The sequence below is a fragment of the Egretta garzetta genome, unplaced genomic scaffold (genome assembly GCF_000687185.1).
Source record: "Egretta garzetta isolate BGI_Z169 unplaced genomic scaffold, ASM68718v1 scaffold215, whole genome shotgun sequence".
Taxonomy (NCBI): Eukaryota; Metazoa; Chordata; class Aves; order Pelecaniformes; family Ardeidae; genus Egretta; species Egretta garzetta.
This window is the reverse complement of record NW_009259719.1, coordinates 568349-587530: the sequence shown is the minus strand read 5'-3', so window position 1 is coordinate 587530 and position 19182 is coordinate 568349. Positions and strand designations below refer to the sequence as shown.

Here is a 19182-nt window from a genome sequence, read left to right as displayed (position 1 = left end):
AAAAACTGGAGGCTGTTCAGAGCAGAAAATGATGCTCTAAAATAGCCTTAAAACTAGCACAAGCGGAAGGGGATATTTTCTGCTGTGTCTTATGCCAGTGCAGATCAGGAATGGTCCCAGCAGCAGAATTGCATCGATTGAACAAATACCTCCCTGGGACCCAGCTTGCTGCCTCTGTTGATTAGCGGACAACTTTAACAACAGCCTAGCTGTTCTTCACAAGCGAGACCATTCCAGTTATGCCTTTTTCCCCTAGGACCTATAGCAAAGGCTACAAAACAAGACTGGATTCATGGAAACAAAACCCTAACCTTCAACGGTTTGCCAGCCTAAAACCAAGCACAACGGAGCTCCCTACAGCATGTCTGTGCTGTCCCGCAGCCACTCAGCCTTATCACAAGAAACCCCCAGCGCTGCAGCAATTACTGGTAAGAGCTTTAGGGATTAGAAATGTTGTGTGGGAACCAGCAATTGGAGAATGAAAAATTATGGGTGTGCATCGGAACTGGAGATGTGGGTGGAACAAGAGGCGAGGGACTTGAGCTGCTTGTACCCTCAGATTGTTTTGTCTTTGCTTTCCCATCAGTGTGTGTGTAAGGAGGACCGTGCTTTACACAACTTTCACATAAGCCAGGGATGAACATCTCCTCTTTGGGGTCACACAAATATTTTTCTGGTTTACTTCAGCTTTTTCTTAATTCCTACAGACACAAAAGGCACAGTGGTTAAGGTCCAGAAAGCCCCTAGGCCCATCACCGCTGTAAAACCTATTACATCAGTTACTGGCAGGTCCCAGTTGATTGATTTGTTTATGGGTTTTTTTCCCTGGGCCAGGGTCACAGATGCCATCTCTGCATACAGAGTCAACATCTGAAAGTCTCTCTTCCAAACCTGGAATGGAAACCCAGCTTGTGCTGTCAGGTAAGGTCACGATGCTGCGGCAGCTTTTCGTTGCTAGGTCTGTATTTGGACTCTTCTGCCCAAGATCAAAGGAGACAAGTAAAATAGCTCCAGACTTACAAAAATCCCTGGCTGAAAATCCAGAGCTGATCAGAAGATATGGCCAAGTGACATAAACCATAGAGGTCTCAGCCATATCACTGGCTTCTTGTAAGCGCTACCCAGCTCCCCGCTCTTGATTCAGCCTCGTTAGACATCCGCAGCTGTGAGCACAGCTGCCCACTCTTCAGGCGTGATGCAGCAGAGTCCCTTTGCTCTGGGTCCTGACATTCTGCCTCGTGTCTTCTACATCCTCATCCTTTTTTTGCAGAAAGCCCAGAAGAGGATGAAGAAAACCCAATGAACAATCCATTTACAATTCCTCCAGATATCGATATTTTCTCAATAAGGGACAAGGAAAGAAAGAAGGCTAAGGCGGTATGTATGCATGATTTAGGCCAATGTATATACAAGCAGTTCACTAGGGCAGGCAACCAACTAATATAATAACAAAATGTAGTGCATGACAGAAATAGTAGCTGCCAAAGTCATCTGAGATTCCCCCAGATCAGCTTCAAGTCCACTGAAGTCTGTGATGAGAGATTAGCTTTACCAAGAGCAGATCTGAGCACAGGCTTGCTGGTTGCTAGTGCAAAATCTGGATATTGTCACTTTGCTTACTTACTTCAAGGTAGATTTATCACTCACTCCTGCTCCTGGAGAAGATACCTGCCAGTGCCGTTAGCACTGATTTCTACATAAAGCCTTGGTGCAAGATCTCTTGCTTTCCACCTCAGCAGGCTTGGCTTTCTGCTTGGGAAGGTGTAATCCAGTGTTTGATATGACTTTCTTCTGAACTGCCAACAAAATGTATGCCTAGGAAGAAGGATGACATGGGTTTCATGCCTTAGGTTTCTCTCCATAAAATAGGGAATTGCAACTCACCAGACCAGAGAGCTGGGTCTCAGGAATGTCTTTTTCTTCCGTATTTCTGCAGTGGACTTCCCTTAGGGCATGCGATCCAAAGCGGGTAGGAAGTCACGGAGAGGTTGTTGCATCTCTGAGAGGTCTGACTGTTGCACATGGTTGCAGAAACCAGGCAGCAGTGTGGAAGCAAGAGGTCTTTATTTCTAAATCACAAAGGGTGGGCTCCAAACAAGCCTCCCCACCTCACACTGATGACTGATAGCCTGGTTTTAGCTTGGGTTGAAGGTCACTATATAAGCACGGGGAAAGGCTTAGGAAGCAGTGCACTAAGGATGTCTGCTGAGTGATGGCCTCAGCCTAACCCATGCCCAAACTGTGCAAAGAGCAATGAATTACACTTCAGCCCATGTGAAAGTGGGCTTGAATAGATCCTCTCAATCTGAACTTGAGCGTTTACATGCCTTTGCAAAAGCTGGACTGAGTCAGTACTGAGCGTGGGCTGTCCTGTTGTTCCCTTTTACTAGGGGACTTGAAGGATGAATCTCTGAAAATTTCTGTTCTCTCCCAGGAATAATCCAGGAAGGAAAAATGAGGACATTGAGTAGGTACAAACTGGCACAGCTGGTGGCTAGATGCAGAATGCAAATCAACAAACTAAAGAGAACAAATGCTAAGAAATGAAGTGTTTCAGTTGCCTCAAGAGGAAATATAATTGGGATTAGTCAGATAAACCAGGCAAACGCACATCAGCCTGCAAATTTCTAAACTGTGAATAAGCACTCGTGTCTTTAAAAAAAACAGCAGAAAAAGCACATAATCAAACTGTCCACATAACTGACTTCTCATAGGAACGTGAAAGGATGAAGACCATGAAAATCCATGAGAAATTTACTTACTCCACAAAAATAAAAGCAAAACAAAAAGGGTTCAGGAAAGCTTTGCAAAAGGAGGAAGAGGAGGAGGGCAGAAAACAGGCAACAAATGAAGAGAGACTGAAAACTCTTCAGGAGAGTCTTTCCTGGAAGTTAGCCATTAAAAAAGGTAGGGGACAGTTACTATCTTTGTAGCAGTGCTGCTCAGCTGGGTAACAGCCTAAAGTAAAAATCAAAGAGGGGATGGGAGCAGCAGTCAGCTCTAGCTGCCTTTGGTGAGCTCTTGCAGACACAGTAGTTGCATGCCGCATCTTGCCAACCTCTGTGCGGCTGGGCCATCTCCACCTCATGCATACACATAGGGAGCATGTATCAGCCCCACCACTGTAGCCTGGATTCCACCATCCCCTATGGGCTCTGCAGTAGCCGTGAGCTCTGTGAATCAGCTAAGAGTCAGCTGAGACTTTACAGGCTGACCTAAAGTTGCATTTTAGTGGATTTGGGCCTAAATTTTCTGCCTCTGACATGAGGAGTAGCTTTGCCATTAATGTATAGAGGACGCTGACCTTCTTAAGGACCAGGTTCTCCATTCTACCCGGCTACCATTTTACACCACGAAAGCCCATATGAAACTGATCCTAAACAACATCAAAACTATAATAAAATAATCAGTATTGCTGGCTCCAGTGCCAACCACATCCATGCCCATGGCAGCCTTCATATTCACTGTGTTTTGCCTTGGCCATATTTTCCCCTCTAGTCTGATCACCTTTATATCCTCATTTCAGATTACCCATTAGAAAAGGAGACCTTCCGTGACTACATAAATGACAGAAGAGAGATATTTTTACTTGAGGTACCTGGCTTTAAGAATGTCACTCTCTGTTCGTTTAATTATTCTTCCCTGTGTTGCTTTGTCTTGGTTGTTTTTTTTTTCCCCTGAGATCCATTGCCTAGAGATCATACCAAGGAGGCACACATCAGACCTCATGGACTGATTGTCCAAGGCCTGTGTTAAAGCCACTCATAGTCTATAGCCCAGCAATCCCCAGCCAAGAAAGAAAGGAACAGAGGTCATTCGCAGCATCCAGTGGCAGCCTTGCACCTATTTCATTGGTGAGATGCACAGGTAGACAGACCTTTTGGCTCCTGCTGTCCTACATAAATTATAGCTGGGAGTCATCCTGAACACAAAATAAGGGTGCCGTGCCGGAATATCCCCGTTATTCACCTCTGTTATTGTGCTGTAACACAGCTGAATCAATCTCTGTCAGCCAGGAGTTAATGCAGTGCTGTGACTTCTGGATTCTGTCTTTAATTTCACTATTTACTTGCTATGTTACTTCTGAAATATCTCCTGGCCTCTATGTATCTAGTTTGCACTAAGACACATTCCTTGGTTTGAAATCCTTACCCTCTCTGCCAACAACTAGAAGGAAATAAGGTAACCAAGAACAAAGCTAAACCAACACACCTTTAAAATCAACCAGCAATGTGACTGTTGCCTCTTGGGTTCATTTCAGTATGCCATGGCAGTAAAACGACATGAGATTCAAAGGTTGGAGAACATAGCAAAGAATGAGGAAAGAAAACTGGAAATGGCTGAAAACCACCTGCAGAAGGATGCTGCCATATTTGATGAGTTCCTGAAGGAGAACCATAAGAACTCTGTTCAAGCCCTGAAAATGTAATGGAAGTTGAGGGAACCACCCGTGTGCTCTTTTGCGCTGGACACAAGAGGTCTTTTGCTTGACCACCCTGCAGGGTTTTGGCTGGCAAATGCTCTACAACTGAGTTTGCCCAGAGTTACAGCCCTGGTGGCACTTTCTCCCCACACATTCAATGAAAGAGAGGATGGAGAACAACAGCTGGGGAATCCCTCCTTGCAAAAGCCCTTGATTCAGCTGCAGCAAGGAACCTGCTGTCGACCCCACCACTTCCATTCTTCTCACAATGCCCTTAGGAGAGGGAGATGCTTCTGCCCAAACCCTTACAGCAGGAACAGTTCCCCAGGCAAAGCGAGTTGAACACTTTGGCCCATTACAGGTATCACAAGGGCAGAGCAGCAATTGATGATCAGCAGCCAAATTAGGGAGGCCTTAATCTGGAAGCATCTCCGGGACCCTGGGATACACCTATAAGAGAGCTTTCTAGTGCTCCCCCCACATCTTTTTCTCTGTTTTATATGCACCTCAATTCACTACCCACTTACTGCTAAATAGTTTTATGGCTTACGTTTATGCATTCTTCCCTAGTGCTGAAAAAGAGACCGCAACAAAGACAAAGAAAATACGGGAGATCCAGGCAATCACTTCCCAAATGGAGAACCTCCAAAGGTAATGGCTGCACACCATTCCTGCCTTGCTTTTAACAGCCCCTACAGCGCTATACCCTCACAGCCCTTGGCGGAAAAGGCAATCGGGGAAAAATATTTCTAAATATGTTCAATTTTAAGATGCTTCAGCTTTTGATTTCCAGATGCCGGCTTTGTTTCTAAAACAGCTCAACTAGTTTTTTAATGATACTCTAAAAAAATGTAAATATTCCAAAACTAAAATGAAATGTCAAGTCTCAGACATGTGCCCTCTTGGCCTTTCTCTGGGTGAAGCTGAATACCAAGAATTAGAGAGATCCTGTTCAAACAGGGGCTTTTCTCCCTGCTAACAAACTTTGTCCACTTCTCTCAACCCAGCGATATATCCAGATTCAAGAACACTCTGCAGGAGTACAAGATGTACAGGGACTTCCTCTATCAACTCTCTCCGAAAGAGTGGCAGGAGGAGCATGGAAAAAAGCACACAAAAGAAAAGGATTTGAAAACAGCATCCAAAGCTAATGAGGAGGGTGCCTCGCCTCCCACCACCGCAGAGCGGGGTGAGTGCCAGGGAAGAGCTGCCCGCTCCCCACTGGGACAGCCCCATGCTCTAAGTGCACATCTCCTCTTCTCTCCAGGCCAGGGTCCGACAGCCAGGACAAATGCTGCCCGTCCCTCTAGAATCAGTTATATAGATGTGCCAAGTTCCCTGCTGCCTTCAAAAAGTTTGGATTTCAGGTCATTACATGAGACCAGGCCACAGCTCAGAAACTTCCTGAAGCCTCTGTCAGCAAGGAAACTGTAAGTACAAGACAATGCAAACAACAGACTCAAGTTGGTAGAGACAATTCGACTGGCTGGGGGGTGGTATAGAGGAAACCTGCTCCGCACCTTCCTGTGAGCATACTGAGCGCTGGGTCTTACTGGAACAAATCAAAATACCAGTAGAAAGCCATGAGCACCTACGTACCTTCTCCAACAGAGCTCCAACCTCAAATCCTCTGCCGAGAGCATTGCCCAACAAATGTGGGCCTTGAGGTAACCCCAGGAGGAGTCGTAGACCTTGGGCATTTGTCCTGGAGCAAAGCTGCTCTATGGCCCTTTTGTGGCTGAGATAGCAGCTCCCACTGTTGGTCACAGCCATCATGCAAATAGCTGCCTGGTTTTTTGTGATTAACAAAGGTCCACGGTCACTGTAGCCCCACATTGCGCTGACCGTCTACTTCCAGCGAGAGCCTTCAGACCACGTATGCTGGGATGCAGGCAGAGCAATGCTGCTGTAATGTAGGCAGGGCCAGCTTGAGAAGAGGAGGGGCGGGTGGGCACATGAGGAGCTCCAGCTTCTTGAGGCAAAGAAAGCAATTGCCTGGAAAAGCAAACCATGAGTGGCTGGGGAGTCTCCTAAGGCCAAAAACCCTGGCTACCAAAAGAGTTTGAAGTAAGTCCTTGCTGGGCAGAGCCATTTCCTCTGCCTCCAGCAGGTGCCAGGTTCTTCCAAGCAGGACTGCCGTGTGCCACCCCTCGTGAAGCCACTGCAATCACTGGGCTGCTGCCATGTGGCAGGAATGATGCGGACGCAAGTGGGGCTGGTGCTAAGATGATGCAAATGGAGGTTTTTCACCCCTCCATGGCACAGGCTGACAGGGGCAAGCAAAGGCAATGAGCAGGCTCTGCTACCAGCATCAGTCAGGCAGCTCTTGCCTGGCTCTTCCAGCTCTTGCACTGGCTTGTCCCTGGGGCTGAGCAGGGATGAAAGAGGCCACACTGCTGGTTAATGGTAGTAGGCTGTGCAGAAGAAGCAGCACTCAACAACCTTCTCCTAGGGCAGGTAAAAACTGCAGACTCCCATGGTGGCTACACCATGTTGTATAGGAACAGTACCACACCCCACATGGAGCCCCTACACTTGATGTGTTGCTGCCAGAGCCTTTTTAATAAGGCTCTTCCCTCTGCATTCTCATTGCCCATGAACCAAAGCCTCCCATCAAGTTTAAAGGCGTTTGGATCAACACCCTCAGTTCAGGCTCACGCATCATGTCCCAACCCTGTTGGCCAGCAGAGCCCAGAGCAAACCAAAAGGCAGCTTGGGTGTGGGCAGGTGTAGCTCCCGCGCTGCATGTGTGCGTGACCCCAACCTCCTACTGACCCCCAAATAGCCCACAGCCATGGGGGGCAAACGTGCGAGCGTGCAAAGGGCTGCTCGGGAGCAAACAGCAACAGCGAAAAACAGCAGTGCTCATAATTCCCTGGCAAGGTCTCCTTTGAGCTGTCATTTCTCTAAGGGCCTGATACACAAAATGCTTTTTCAGAAGTTCATTGGAGGATGCAGAAAGCGAAACCTGCTCGGACGAAGACGAGGTCAGAAGTCTCATGTTGAAATACTTACACTTTCTGTTTGTCCTGTGTCATTTATTGATGTTATTAATTTCTCTCGCCTTCTAACTATTCATTATGATATTGAGGAGTTACTATAGCCGCTAACGATAAATGTATGTTTTTGCAACACGTATTATAAATACCTTAGTTTAACTTCCCACCTCCACTTTCCAAAAACCTACCATCATCTCAAAGCTTGCCATCCCCCCAAAAGATAGGACATCATATAATGGGAGATTTTGAAATTAGTGAAGTTATTGTTTTATGTCTGAAATGGAAGTTTTCCCACTCACAGATGTTTGCACCACTTCTTACTCCCCAAAATGCAATTTGTTTTGGGGGTGGCCTACTGAGGCAGCATAAAGCTACACACAGGGCAGGAAGGGGGGAGACGTTTGTACGTGGACAGTCATGGACCTCTCTACATGGGAGAGCTTTTGCACAGCCAGGGCTGGTGCAGACCAACCTCCATGTAGCTCAGTGGAAAGGAAGCTAGAGGAGGACAAAAACTCATCACTTGTTTTTTCCACTCCAGGAGCCTGAGTTGTATTTTACGGATCCCCAACAACTGCTGTCTATTTTCACGGAGATGGAGGAAGAGAACTTGTCCTTCATCCAGAATTCCCAGGAGATCGAGGAAAGTTTGGGCAAGGTCCAACACACTTTCATCACCACACATGAAAGCATGTAAGTGTGATCCTGCAAGTGGTGGGAAGGGGTCCCTGTGCCCCAGCTTTCGAACGCGAGTAACCCCCTCTCCCCCCTGCTAGCACCTCACCATCAGGCTGCACGCTGCAGACCGCACGTAACGCTGCTCATGCAGCACACACGAGTCTCTCTCTCTCATACCTTAGGGCCCAGCTGCAGCCCACCCAACTCAGCATCTTGTGAGCCCCTAGAAAAGTGTCCCAACTCTGTAATTTAGGAGCCAGGACTTGTGCTTGGGACTAGTTCCTTAGTCCTCAAGGCACAGGCTGGGGAACTGATGCATTTAGCATCCTGGAGTAGACATAAGCCAGAAGTATCGTGTAATTCTCATAAAGAAAGATCAAAGGAAGAAACACGACATGTCCTGGAGTGATCCAGACCAGCACCTATCCTGACTCAATACAAACCTTTCCTAGATGAAGCCAGCAGGGAACCCGAGTGTAATTGCCATATAGTGTATTTCAATGGCAGGTAGACACACATATTCCCATTTAAAGTGTAGCTTATCCCCTTGTGGAAGTTTTTAAAGGTAATCTACTTCCCCCATCGACTTATTAAAAAATCTTGAATGTTTAGCTATGCTACTTCTCCCTCACCCACGCCAGCACAGTGTTATTCCAGAAAAATCAGAAATTCCCTCTGCTCTCAGAGCTGTGGGTGCAAGTCCCCCTGAAATGGCATGAGGTGTTACCTCCATCTGCCGGCAGCAGGAGGGATGGTCCCAGGCTGGAAAGCAAGTGGAGGACCCGTGTGTTTCAGAGATGCCTTTTCAAAATCCCTCCTTTCTCTTCTGGCCTAGGGAGAAGAAGTTAGCAGAGCTGAAACAGCAGGTAGTCACCCTCAAATCCTCCATTGCCAAGGAAGAAGAGAGATTAGCAGATCTGAAGCTCAAAGTTCACCTCTTTTCCTCTGGAGAATGCAAAGCTGATGACCAGGTACATCCTGAGATAGAGGCATGCACCTAAACGGTGCCTCTCCACCAGCCATATCCAGCCTGGGGAAAAAGCAGACAGTGGGTTGCACTGGGGAGGGACCAGCACTGTTTCTTGGGAACAGAGCTATAGCAAGGGCAGGCTTGGGGCACAGCTGAGGCAGCAAACTGGGGCAAACTTGTCTGCTCCATGCAGCTGCTATGAGGTGTCAGTAGGGTTCAGAGAGGCAATCAGGGAGCTGCAACCTGTCCCAGGCCACAGCAAAGCTAGGAAGATGAGACCGACAGAAGAACGGCTCGTTACAGCCATCGATCCCTGCCACTAGTGCTAAGCAGACCAGGGAGCAAGCAATTGAGTCTCGTTGAGGGAATTAAAGTGTACCGATTTCCTTTGCTTGTGGAGGGATGTTGTGGTTCTACGGTGCAGAACCCAGCCGTGCCTCTCACCTCCAGGACAAAATGCTCACAAGCCTGAAGAAGAAGGTGCTGGAAGTCTATTGCCACTGCACTGGAGAAAATGAGTCAAACCTGCAGACAGTGCAGATGTTAATGGTGATAGAAAAACAGCTCAATGATTTACTGGACAACTTGGAGAGAATCCCACCAGCAAAGATAGAACAGGCTGAGAAAGCCAAAAGAAAGGAACGGAGGCTAAGGTAAGACAAGACCCTCTTGTGGAAATGGGGCCTCTATTTTTAAATGTTAACAGCCAAATCAATGCCACAGAAAGAGCCAAATTTGTCAGATCCACTCAGGAAACCGTAACAGTAACCTGAAAGCCCATGTGACCGGTTCATCCCATTTTACTTCTGTACGGGTTTCACATCCACAGTGCTTGCATCTCCTGATCAGCAAGCAGCAGCCCACAGCTACGTTAGAAAAGACCTGGAAGCTATATTAGAAAAGGGAAAAGTCTGGAAGAAAAAAAACCAACCAAACAAACAAAAAAGAACCCAAAACCAGACTCAATGATGAAAATCATAATTTTGAAAAGACAAGTTGCGGTAACAATATTTAAACTGGTTAAATAGAAAAATACTCCTCTATAGTTATTTAACACACTAGAAGTCCGACGTGCCCTGATATTTTGTCAGGCTTCAATAGGTACATAAGGGCATTTGTCAGCAATGCCAGCTTTCAGATGTTTCTTCTACAAAACTGTTAAGTTTAATTTGTATTATTAAATTAAATGGTAGTCAATTAACACAATAAACTCGGGTTTCCAGATGAAGCATATTCCTTTTGGCTCAGTTACACACATGAAATTCCCCCTCACAAATAGCAAAGAAGCAACGGGACAGCTGATTGTATCTGGCCATCCTCAGGTGAATCAGATCCAGCGGAGAAAAAAAATGAAATAGTGTGAGGATTTAAAGCCAGAACAGTGACATTTCCCTCCTACTTACTCTCCTTCTCTGCATCTTTCTTCACCTTTGTAGTAGAAAGGGGGTGATGCTTCTTCCCTATGTTCTGTGAATAGTTTTGCAGCCTTAACTTGTGAAAGAAATAAGCCACACATTTATTCTACTCTAGGGATGGAGGAGAAGAATTCAGGAAGGAATCTACAACCCCCACCACAAATAAAAAGCAAAACCAACTGAACACAAAAAAACCCTTCAAAGAGCATTTAAAATTTTCCTGAAGATCACAAGGCTAAGAATTCATTTCCTCTCTGTCACCGTGTTCCATAGCTTGAGGTGAAAGAAATAAGCCACACATTTATTCTACTCTAGGGATGGAGGAGAAGAATTCAGGAAGGAATCTACAACCCCCACCACAAATAAAAAGCAAAACCAACTGAACACAAAAAAACCCTTCAAAGAGCATTTAAAATTTTCCTGAAGATCACAAGGCTAAGAATTCATTTCCTCTCTGTCACCGTGTTCCATAGCTTGAGCCCATTACTGTTCCAGCACTATTTTCATAGAATCATAGAATGTTTTGGGTTGGAAGGGACCCCTAGAGGTCATCTAGTCCAACCCCCCTGCAGGAGCAGGGACACCGCTAACTAGATCAGGTTGCTCAGAGCCCCGTCCAACCTGGCCTTGAATGCTTCCAGGGAATTGGAGCCCATTAGCAGTATTGGCCTCCACTGTGCCCGCTCAGGCGAAGCATAGCTCCATGGCTGTAAACCCCCCCTGCTCACATCTGTACGTTACAGACTCGGTTGCACTGGTGGGAACTGCAGATGCTGTAAGCATCACTCACCCAGAAAGCTGGTGAGCATCCCAGCCATCTGTGGGGCCTAAAGTCACCTGCTGAAGGTGGCACAGAGCACGCCTGTAACCCAGAACAACTGCCTGGCATCGCCATTTCCAAAGCCTGACCCCTCACTCCAGAAAGAGTAGGATCAACCACAGCAAGTGTTTGCCTCTTCCCACCTTCGCAGCAGCAAACTCCAGCATCAGCTACACCCAAACCCCTGTGCTCCAGTGGTCTTACACTGTTAGATGCAACGTAAGACACTGGTCATGTGTGTCAAAAGCATATTCAGTGTAGCTGCACACCACATTTAACCCCTCCTTTATTTGCTCCCTTCAAAAGGCTCAGAGAGGAAAAGCTGAGACAACAGAAGCAGCAGCAGGAGGAAAGATTGCAAAGGGCCCTGGAAAGATCGCAGGCGACTGTAACAAAACCAGTAAGTGCAGTAATCTGTGGGAACACCTCCCCGCAACAGGCCACTTCAGAGAAGCTGGGGGTACTTGAACATCAAGCGTTCCTGGGGGCTTCCACAGCTGGGTGGGGATGACACCCATACTCAGGTGTAGCCCAATTTGCAGGACTGATGTAACTTAAGCAACTGCTGGGAAGTCAGTTATACTGCGAGTTGTTCCAGCTCAGCGTCCTTCCATCGTCCTTCTCCTGTCCTTCTGCCTTCAGCACATGGCCCCCTCCATTACTTGTCAGTTTTCTCAGTAAGCTCATTTCAAATTGTTAACTCGGCAGTATTAAAAAAAAAGCATGGAAATCAGCAAATGAGGAGCCAGGGAGCAGCAGGACACTCCTGACAACAGCAGCAAGGCCCTAGATCAGCTCAGCCATGCCATCCAACCAGGCCTTTTTTGGCACGTTCCGCATTACGCCCACCTGAACTTGGCCCCTCAGGAGGCCCAGTGTGGAGCTTCAGGCCGTGGCCACTGCCGCACGTTTCACAGGTCAACACGACAGCGAGGACATCCCAGTTCTCAGTCACACACCAAGCTGGTGACAGCACGGGCGACTGAGAGCAGACGCCACGCATCCCTGCCCCCTTACCCAAGATCAAGTAAGAGGGTTCTGCAGGCTCCCTCAGGTATTTCTCCGGACTTCCAACTTCCCTTCCCCTTGAGATGGTCCAAACAAGCCTTTAGTCAGAAACCACTCGCAGGTGCAGTAGTACGTTGTAGAAGCTGAAGCACGAGCACATGCATGGCCTTCAGGGGCTCCACACTCATTTTCTAATAGAAAAAACAGACTTAATAGGCACACTGAAACCTGCCTAGAGAACAGGCAGCAAGGGCCCCTCACAGCCAGAGGGCCTGGCAGCACGAAGCAGCTTCAGCTGCGTGGTTCAGACACACTATTGCAGCCCCATGCTGATGCAGGTGCCTCCTCCTCCTCCTCTGCAGAGCGGCAGGAGGCTGATGTTCCGCTCCAACCCACCCGCCAGGAAGGAGAAGAAAAAGCGCAGCCAAGAACAAATGGATAAGGAGAAGGAAGAGCAGTTATATTACTTCACTTGACAGCATGGCCTTAACCACAGCATCTAGGGCTGATGCTGCTCTAGAAAAAAGTTTTTTACGAGTCTACATTCTGTTTGTCTTTGCTCAGTTGATGAACTCCACGGTCCCATGAAATTCTCCTCTTCCCCTACCCTAATGCCCCAGGGAAAGTTGCTGTCAGGCAACCCCTTTCTTCCCCCCCTCAGTTGATTTTTTGCCTAATAAAATAAATTAAAAATCCTCATTTTGCTTCTCAGACTCCTGCTAGCATCAATGCTTTTCTCATTTGCTTTTTGGCACAAATAGCACTATCCACACAAACCTGACGAGCGAGAGCTATCGCGGTCCTGGGTAACAATCTTTGTTAAGGAACGAGTAAGCCAGGGACCCGCCAGACATTTACTATAATCACAAATCTGTGGAAGGACTGTAAAAAACAAAGGCTATGCTTTAATCAAAAGGAAACCGTGGGGAAGACACAAGTGAAGGAAAAACACAAGCTCTGCAGAAATCAAGCCGCTAACTATCAGCTTTATGTCAGATGCATCCATACAAAGAACAATACCCAGTGACAAACTGACCATAAAAAAAAACCAGCTTTATTAACCCTTTTGCACCAGCAGTTCTTCAGGTATCCATTGCCAGCAATGGAGTTCAAGCCAAATGATCCAATTTTCGGCCCCAAGAGGTTAGCATTTTACATTCACTTACAAAGCTGAGTGAGGTACATTTTCAGAAGTAGAAAGATTTGGTTGCAAGTCCCATAAAAAGATGGAGTGTTCCTTGGCCATTTTAACAGATTAAGAACTGGTATGGTCCTTAAGAACAGAATAACGCAGGCATTGGGAGTTTGAGGTGTCTCAGCTTCCAGGGAGAGCATGGTGACCGCTAGAGCAAGACCCAGTAGTCCCTTCAGCACGATTCCTCCTCAACCCTTCTACCTCTCAGGAGTGGACTCCATGCTGCAGTCACAGCCACCAGGTAGAAAATCTCATCTACCAACTAGTTTGGTTTGGAAACCCAACCTGAGAGGGTTAAGAGATTGCCTGGACATAAGCTGTAAACTCAGGAGGAGAGGAACAGACAGACCTCAATGCTCAGTTAAGCTGAAGATAGAAAAATAAAACTGGTTCAACCAGAGGATATAATACTGCCTCTACAAGTCAGGTTCTGAAGTTGAATGTAACACGTATGCTTTTTTTTTTCCTCCCAAAGTCTTCAACCAAAAAAAAAAAAAAAAAAAAAAAAAGCATTTGTCTGGACACATACATAGTTCAAAAGGCACAGGAAGTAAAAGCATTTCTGAATGACCTCGTGTGAATTCAACATCAGTATAACTGTAAAATAAATATGTGCAAGATTAGAAAGATCACAACGTTCTCCTGCATGACATCTTATTTTGTAAAAAAAATACACATACGTGCATACACACACACCTCATTGAGAATAAAAAAACAGTACATACACCCTTTTATCAAACTCCTATACATAATTTTATAGGCATTCAGTACATCACCATAAGAAACATTTAAATTACTACCTTAAAATGTAACCAAAGGGGTTTTTTTGTGTTCCTATACAACCCTATACTTATTTAGGTGTCTGCAATCCAGATAAGTACAGTCCATACAACCTCTCTCCCCACCCCCTAGAGAAACTGCAGTTTTTCAGTGGGACAAATATTCCTAGGTAACAATTCTTTCCCCTCATAAAATACTCTGACAACTGCATATTCTGTAAACCAGCCGGAAGCTCCACGTGCACGTGACACTCTGGGATATCAATAAAGAACAAGTGTTAACAGTGTTCAACTGAAAAAAAACCAAACCAAACCAAAACACCAACCCAAAATAAAAAGTAGTGGCCAGTTTACAGGTAACTTGGCAGCAATTTATAGATGAGATAAAATCAAGGTGCTTAAATTTATGTGACGGTCAACATTCTTCCCAAAAAAGGGAACACAAAGATAAAATGAACCTCTCTAAGATGCTGTTGGACTCTTAGCTAATCACTTACAGTGAGTACAGTTCTATTGCAGTTTCCTTTTTCAAGTTTTGCTGGAAGAATTCAGCAAAGTATTTGGGATGCAGGAGCAAGGAAAGGGAGAAACTCAACATGAGCTACAAACTGATTCACAGCTAAGTTAACATTTAGAATCTAGCTTTCTAAAACAAAGATTTTAGAGCATCTCGTTTTCATGGCATAGGACATTAATTTTGTTACATGTGACACTTTATTCCAGTTTTCTGCCAAAACACGGGGTCCAAAACAATTTTTTTGTGTGTGTGGAAAACACCTGCAAATTTTAGCTCTTTTTTTTATTCCTCAGTTCCTCAAAGCTACTGGCTCCAGCAGGAGACCAACAGAAGGGAAGTTTTAATTGTCACAGACAGGATTATAAATTTGTACTTGTTAGCTGTAGAATACTTGCTTTCCTGTGAAAACAGTAAATATTACCTCAGTTTGAAGTTTAATACAGTACTTCTCCCTGAAACAACACTGTACAGCAGTCTGCCTTGGTCTCTCCAACCACCAGGCAGACGGGGTATCTTACACAGGCACATCAAGTGGAATTTACATTTTTTAGAAAACCTTTCAGCTGCAACTGTCCTTAGCAAATTGTGAAGAGTGCAACCATAACTCAGTACTCCTAGTTTTCATATTTTCCTTGGAAAAAGACCCACAGTTATCTCACTCTGTCAAGACATGATTGCCCAATTTGTTTTCAAGTAACTGTTCTTAATAACGATCATTCCAGATCCTGTAAGTTTATTGTGCTTCCAGTGAACTGAGAGTTATCAGAACCTGCATCATCTTCAGTGGAATTGTGTGGTTCCTGTTAAAGCAAACAGACAGCATGAAGAGTTCAGTGCTTTCGTCTCTAGATGCTTTTAACACTTATCAGTAACATTACCTTGACGTTTACCCAAGACCAGAGGAATGCTCTGAATGGTTTGGAGGAAACGCAAAGCTTTCCTACTTTGGGGACCCACTCAAACAGTGCCACTCCAGTATTCGTTTGGAACACTTCAGAGGAGCATTACCAGAGGAGATAAATTTACAATCTTTGCTTTTCCTCTACTAACTCTCTACCATGGCCAGCAATCCTAGTACTCTTCTTGCATTTCTAGGTTTATCACAGTAAAGTGCTCCTCTCAAATACAGAAGTTTTATTTTCTATCCAGCAGAAGCACACTTGGTAAGAATAACTGCATTGCAGAGTTTATCAAAACTGAAGCCCCACATGGTCAAGTAAAAAATGTGGTTTATGTACATGTTAATCATTCATTGCTGCTCAGTTCTCAGCTGCTCCTACTCGCTAATGTGCAGTTTACCAGAACAGCAAGTAACAAAACATTTAAGCAAGAAGCTGTATGAAGCTTTCTGCATTCAAACGACACTGACACTCAGTAGTTAACAAAGGCAAGTAGTGAAACAGAAGACTGTAGAAGTGAGCAGGCTTTTTAATCTAACCACCATCCCCATATAGACCCTGCTCTGAAATCTAGGCTCAAGATTTTATTTCCCTCTTCCCACCCTTCCTGTAGCCTGTTACATATCAATTCTGATCCTCTTTCTTGACCCACTTAATATCTGCAGGATGGGATCAGGAAAACAAGGATAGGGCACTTCAGTAAATGAGTAACATTCATTACTCAGTAACAAAGGAAGAAAAACAACCACAGATGACATATCAAAGGTTGGTAACCTATACAAGATAAATCTTGCAGTGCAGCTCTCTGCTTACTGCTTCTTGTAAGTGCAATTACTCTCCCAGTGGAACACAAGGTATTCCCATTAAGCAGAACACCAGAGTGTTCACAGCAAACTCTTTTCCCTTTCAAGCTAGGCAATAAAACCCAACGGCTCTGACATGCTGTACCTGAAGTATGTGAACAGGTAAATCCACTGTCAGCTGAGAATGCGATGAGGAAGACTGAGAGCTCAGTTGAAAGGGCAAATCTCCCTCTCCTGGGGAATCATCCTGTGAATGCAGAAACATGATGCGATTACAAGACCCCCAAGAATCTCAGCACAACATGGGCAAATTTCACTCAGCCTCACAATCTTAAAAAAAATCTGATAAAGCTACTGCACTGTACTAGTAAGGCCTACATCCACAAAGATATGTGGAAAGCAAACTACCATTTAAATCGGAACCCAGTGTACAACCTATTATCCTATCATAACCAACTTGGAAAATTGGCAAGATCTGAAATGGAAGGAACAAGTTCATCTTCCAACAAACATAACACTCAGAAACATGCGACAAGTTTCATCACGTTGTGTGATGCTGATACTTAGCATAGAAGTTACAAACGTTTACACCCATCTGAAAATTAGAGGAAGAAATCTGCCCTTATCTTCCTCCATACCATATGTTGTTAGGAATAAAGTGGAATAAACCTACCCTTTCTCTGGGTACTATACAGACATACACCTGGCCAAAAATGTATTACCTGCCATGCTCCATTACTTAGCCCACATGGATTGTTAGGTATTTTTAAACAAAAATCTTAAGCTTGATTTCAACAATTTAGAAAAATAACATTTTAGGCTGAAACTTCATTTTGCAGGACTCTTTTCATGTCAGTCTCATTTACCTTGTAGATTTGAGGGAGGCGGAGAAATGTAAGAATTTGGGGGGGTATCAACAAAGATTGGAGGAAAAAGTCACACTCCTGTGCATCCCCTAAGGTAATGCATGCTAGTAATCCCTTCCTTTGGAAGAACAATTACCCCATATTTTGGGACAGGAATGTAGCACCTGTTTGGCTGCTCTCATAACTGCCTGTCCAAACCGGGAAAATCCTAAGCCCTTAAAGGATCACAACTCTCACACACAAAACAGAAGTTTGCTAAAGCTCTTAGTTCTACCACAGTGTTTCCTACATCAAGCGTATCCAGCCTAAGATGATCCCTACAGTTACAGTGCCTGTATGTTCCAGGCTGGACTGAAGATTAGTACTAAACTAAACAAAAACATCTTACCCATTTCCACAATGCATCTGTTTGGGCCCCCAGCAGTTGTATGATTGAACCAGCTCCATTTTCAGGCATTTCTAGACCTCTCTAAAGCCAGTTCCATACAAACTTCCCAGGAAAGCGCTTCCTGTGGGCAAATGCCCTAATGGACACGGTACATACTGCAGATCTCAAGACCCCATCTAGGGGCAGCGGTACCAGAGTTCACAGATAGTCAGATTCTTCCATAAACGAGTCAGTTTGGGTAACAGAGAAGAGGAGCACGTTTTTCCTCCTCAGTTCTTACCTGAAGAAGCTGAATTTGCACATACTGGGCTCCAGTGGCAGGGTCCCTTATTGTCAGCCCTCCGTTTGGCAGGACTATGTTGCCACCAAGTCGACTGCCAGGAGCGGATGATGAAAAGTTGGTGGGGCTTACTTTACCACCCTTGCTTTTCCTCTGACCAGAGCCAGATGCCCCTAAAAGAGAGCAATTTTAATATTTAGGTGGTCAGAAGCAATTTGCTGAAGTTTCCTGATAGTGTTTTTCGATTTTATGCAGTTATTTACACTACACAGCAAATGCCTGGAACAGTGCAATATAATCAAGCACCATCTGATAACTGCTAGAAGGCCAGACAGCCATCAGCTGATGAACTCCAACTGCTGACTGAGCATCTTTTTACACGAATTCCATTAAAACCACATCACCAACTCTAAAGCTTAGGGCTCGCCCCTGTGGTAGCATAAAAATATCAGCATATTTGTGGAGATACAGAACAGAATTAGGAAGTAGAATTGCATTTTCTGTTTTTATTTTTGCAACTCATTTCCTGAGAAGTCATGTACATCATTTTTCCAAACTGTAAAAAGAGCATAGTACAGCTTATCTATTTCCAGGAAGACTTCAAGGACTGTTAGGTAGAACAGGCTACAGAAGTACAACTACCACAACCTTAAGCATTTTTCAGTTTAAGACAAGACAAACCAGCTGCTTGCATCACAAGCTGAAAACCAAAAACCTAATCAAAATAAATGTAAGGACACAATCCTGTCAGATGTTTCAGGGTTTTGTTTTGTTTTTTAAATTGAAAGTAAATAAAAGGCTTGGATAACATCTTTTTAAACACTAAGCTTCCCTCTACAATGTTTATTCAACCTAGTTAAACCAATTAGAAATACAAGACTCTTTAGACCACTTTGAGAAGCACATAGTAGCATTAAGGCAACAGCTGGTGAAAAGTGGACTACTGGGAGTCTTGAGGAGGAGCAGAAATAGGAATTTTCTGACGCCATTTTAAGAGACATACAGATTAAGTGCAATCATCTTTTTAAACTTATGTCCAAAAGATGTGTTTGATGATACAAGCACACTTAGAACTAGCTTCATAAAGCAGTTATTCTTCTGTGTGATGATTCACTGAACCAGAGAGAATTTATGCAGGAATG

At 44.9% G+C, this 19182-nt stretch overlaps 2 protein-coding genes across 2 annotated transcripts in view; one reads left to right on the top strand and one right to left on the bottom strand.

Moving 5' to 3' along the window:
- Positions 1–257: 257 nt before the first annotated feature.
- Positions 258–12789, top strand: CFAP100 (cilia and flagella associated protein 100). Its single transcript, XM_035894820.1, has 15 exons — positions 258–434; positions 835–921; positions 1280–1377; positions 2715–2907; positions 3527–3594; positions 4262–4425; positions 4994–5074; positions 5431–5612; positions 5706–5853; positions 7362–7410; positions 7964–8115; positions 8936–9071; positions 9521–9723; positions 11612–11705; positions 12676–12789. Exons 1-15 carry the CDS (start codon positions 362–364, stop codon positions 12787–12789), a joined length of 1842 nt encoding a protein of 613 aa, XP_035750713.1. The 5' UTR covers positions 258–361.
- Positions 12790–13350: 561 nt separating this feature from the next.
- ZXDC (ZXD family zinc finger C) overlaps positions 13351–19182 on the bottom strand; it is a gene marked incomplete at its 5' end in the record, with an annotated part of 11518 nt that continues 5686 nt past the window's right edge. The window contains 3 exons of the mRNA XM_009639296.2: positions 13351–15604; positions 16652–16753; positions 18041–18213. Coding sequence (XP_009637591.2) covers positions 15518–15604; positions 16652–16753; positions 18041–18213 — 362 coding nt within the window. The remainder of the gene's footprint in view (positions 15605–16651; positions 16754–18040; positions 18214–19182) is intronic.

Excerpts from the sequence above, each read along its gene's own strand:
- CFAP100 (XM_035894820.1), top strand. The coding sequence starts at position 362 with ATGTCTGTGCTGTCCCGCAGCCACTCAGCCTTATCACAAGAAACCCCC. Across the intron at positions 4,426-4,993 it reads TCTGTTCAAGCCCTGAAAAT|TGCTGAAAAAGAGACCGCAA; the intron begins GTAATGGAAGTT and ends ATTCTTCCCTAG. Across the intron at positions 5,854-7,361 it reads CCTCTGTCAGCAAGGAAACT|AAGTTCATTGGAGGATGCAG; the intron begins GTAAGTACAAGA and ends ATGCTTTTTCAG.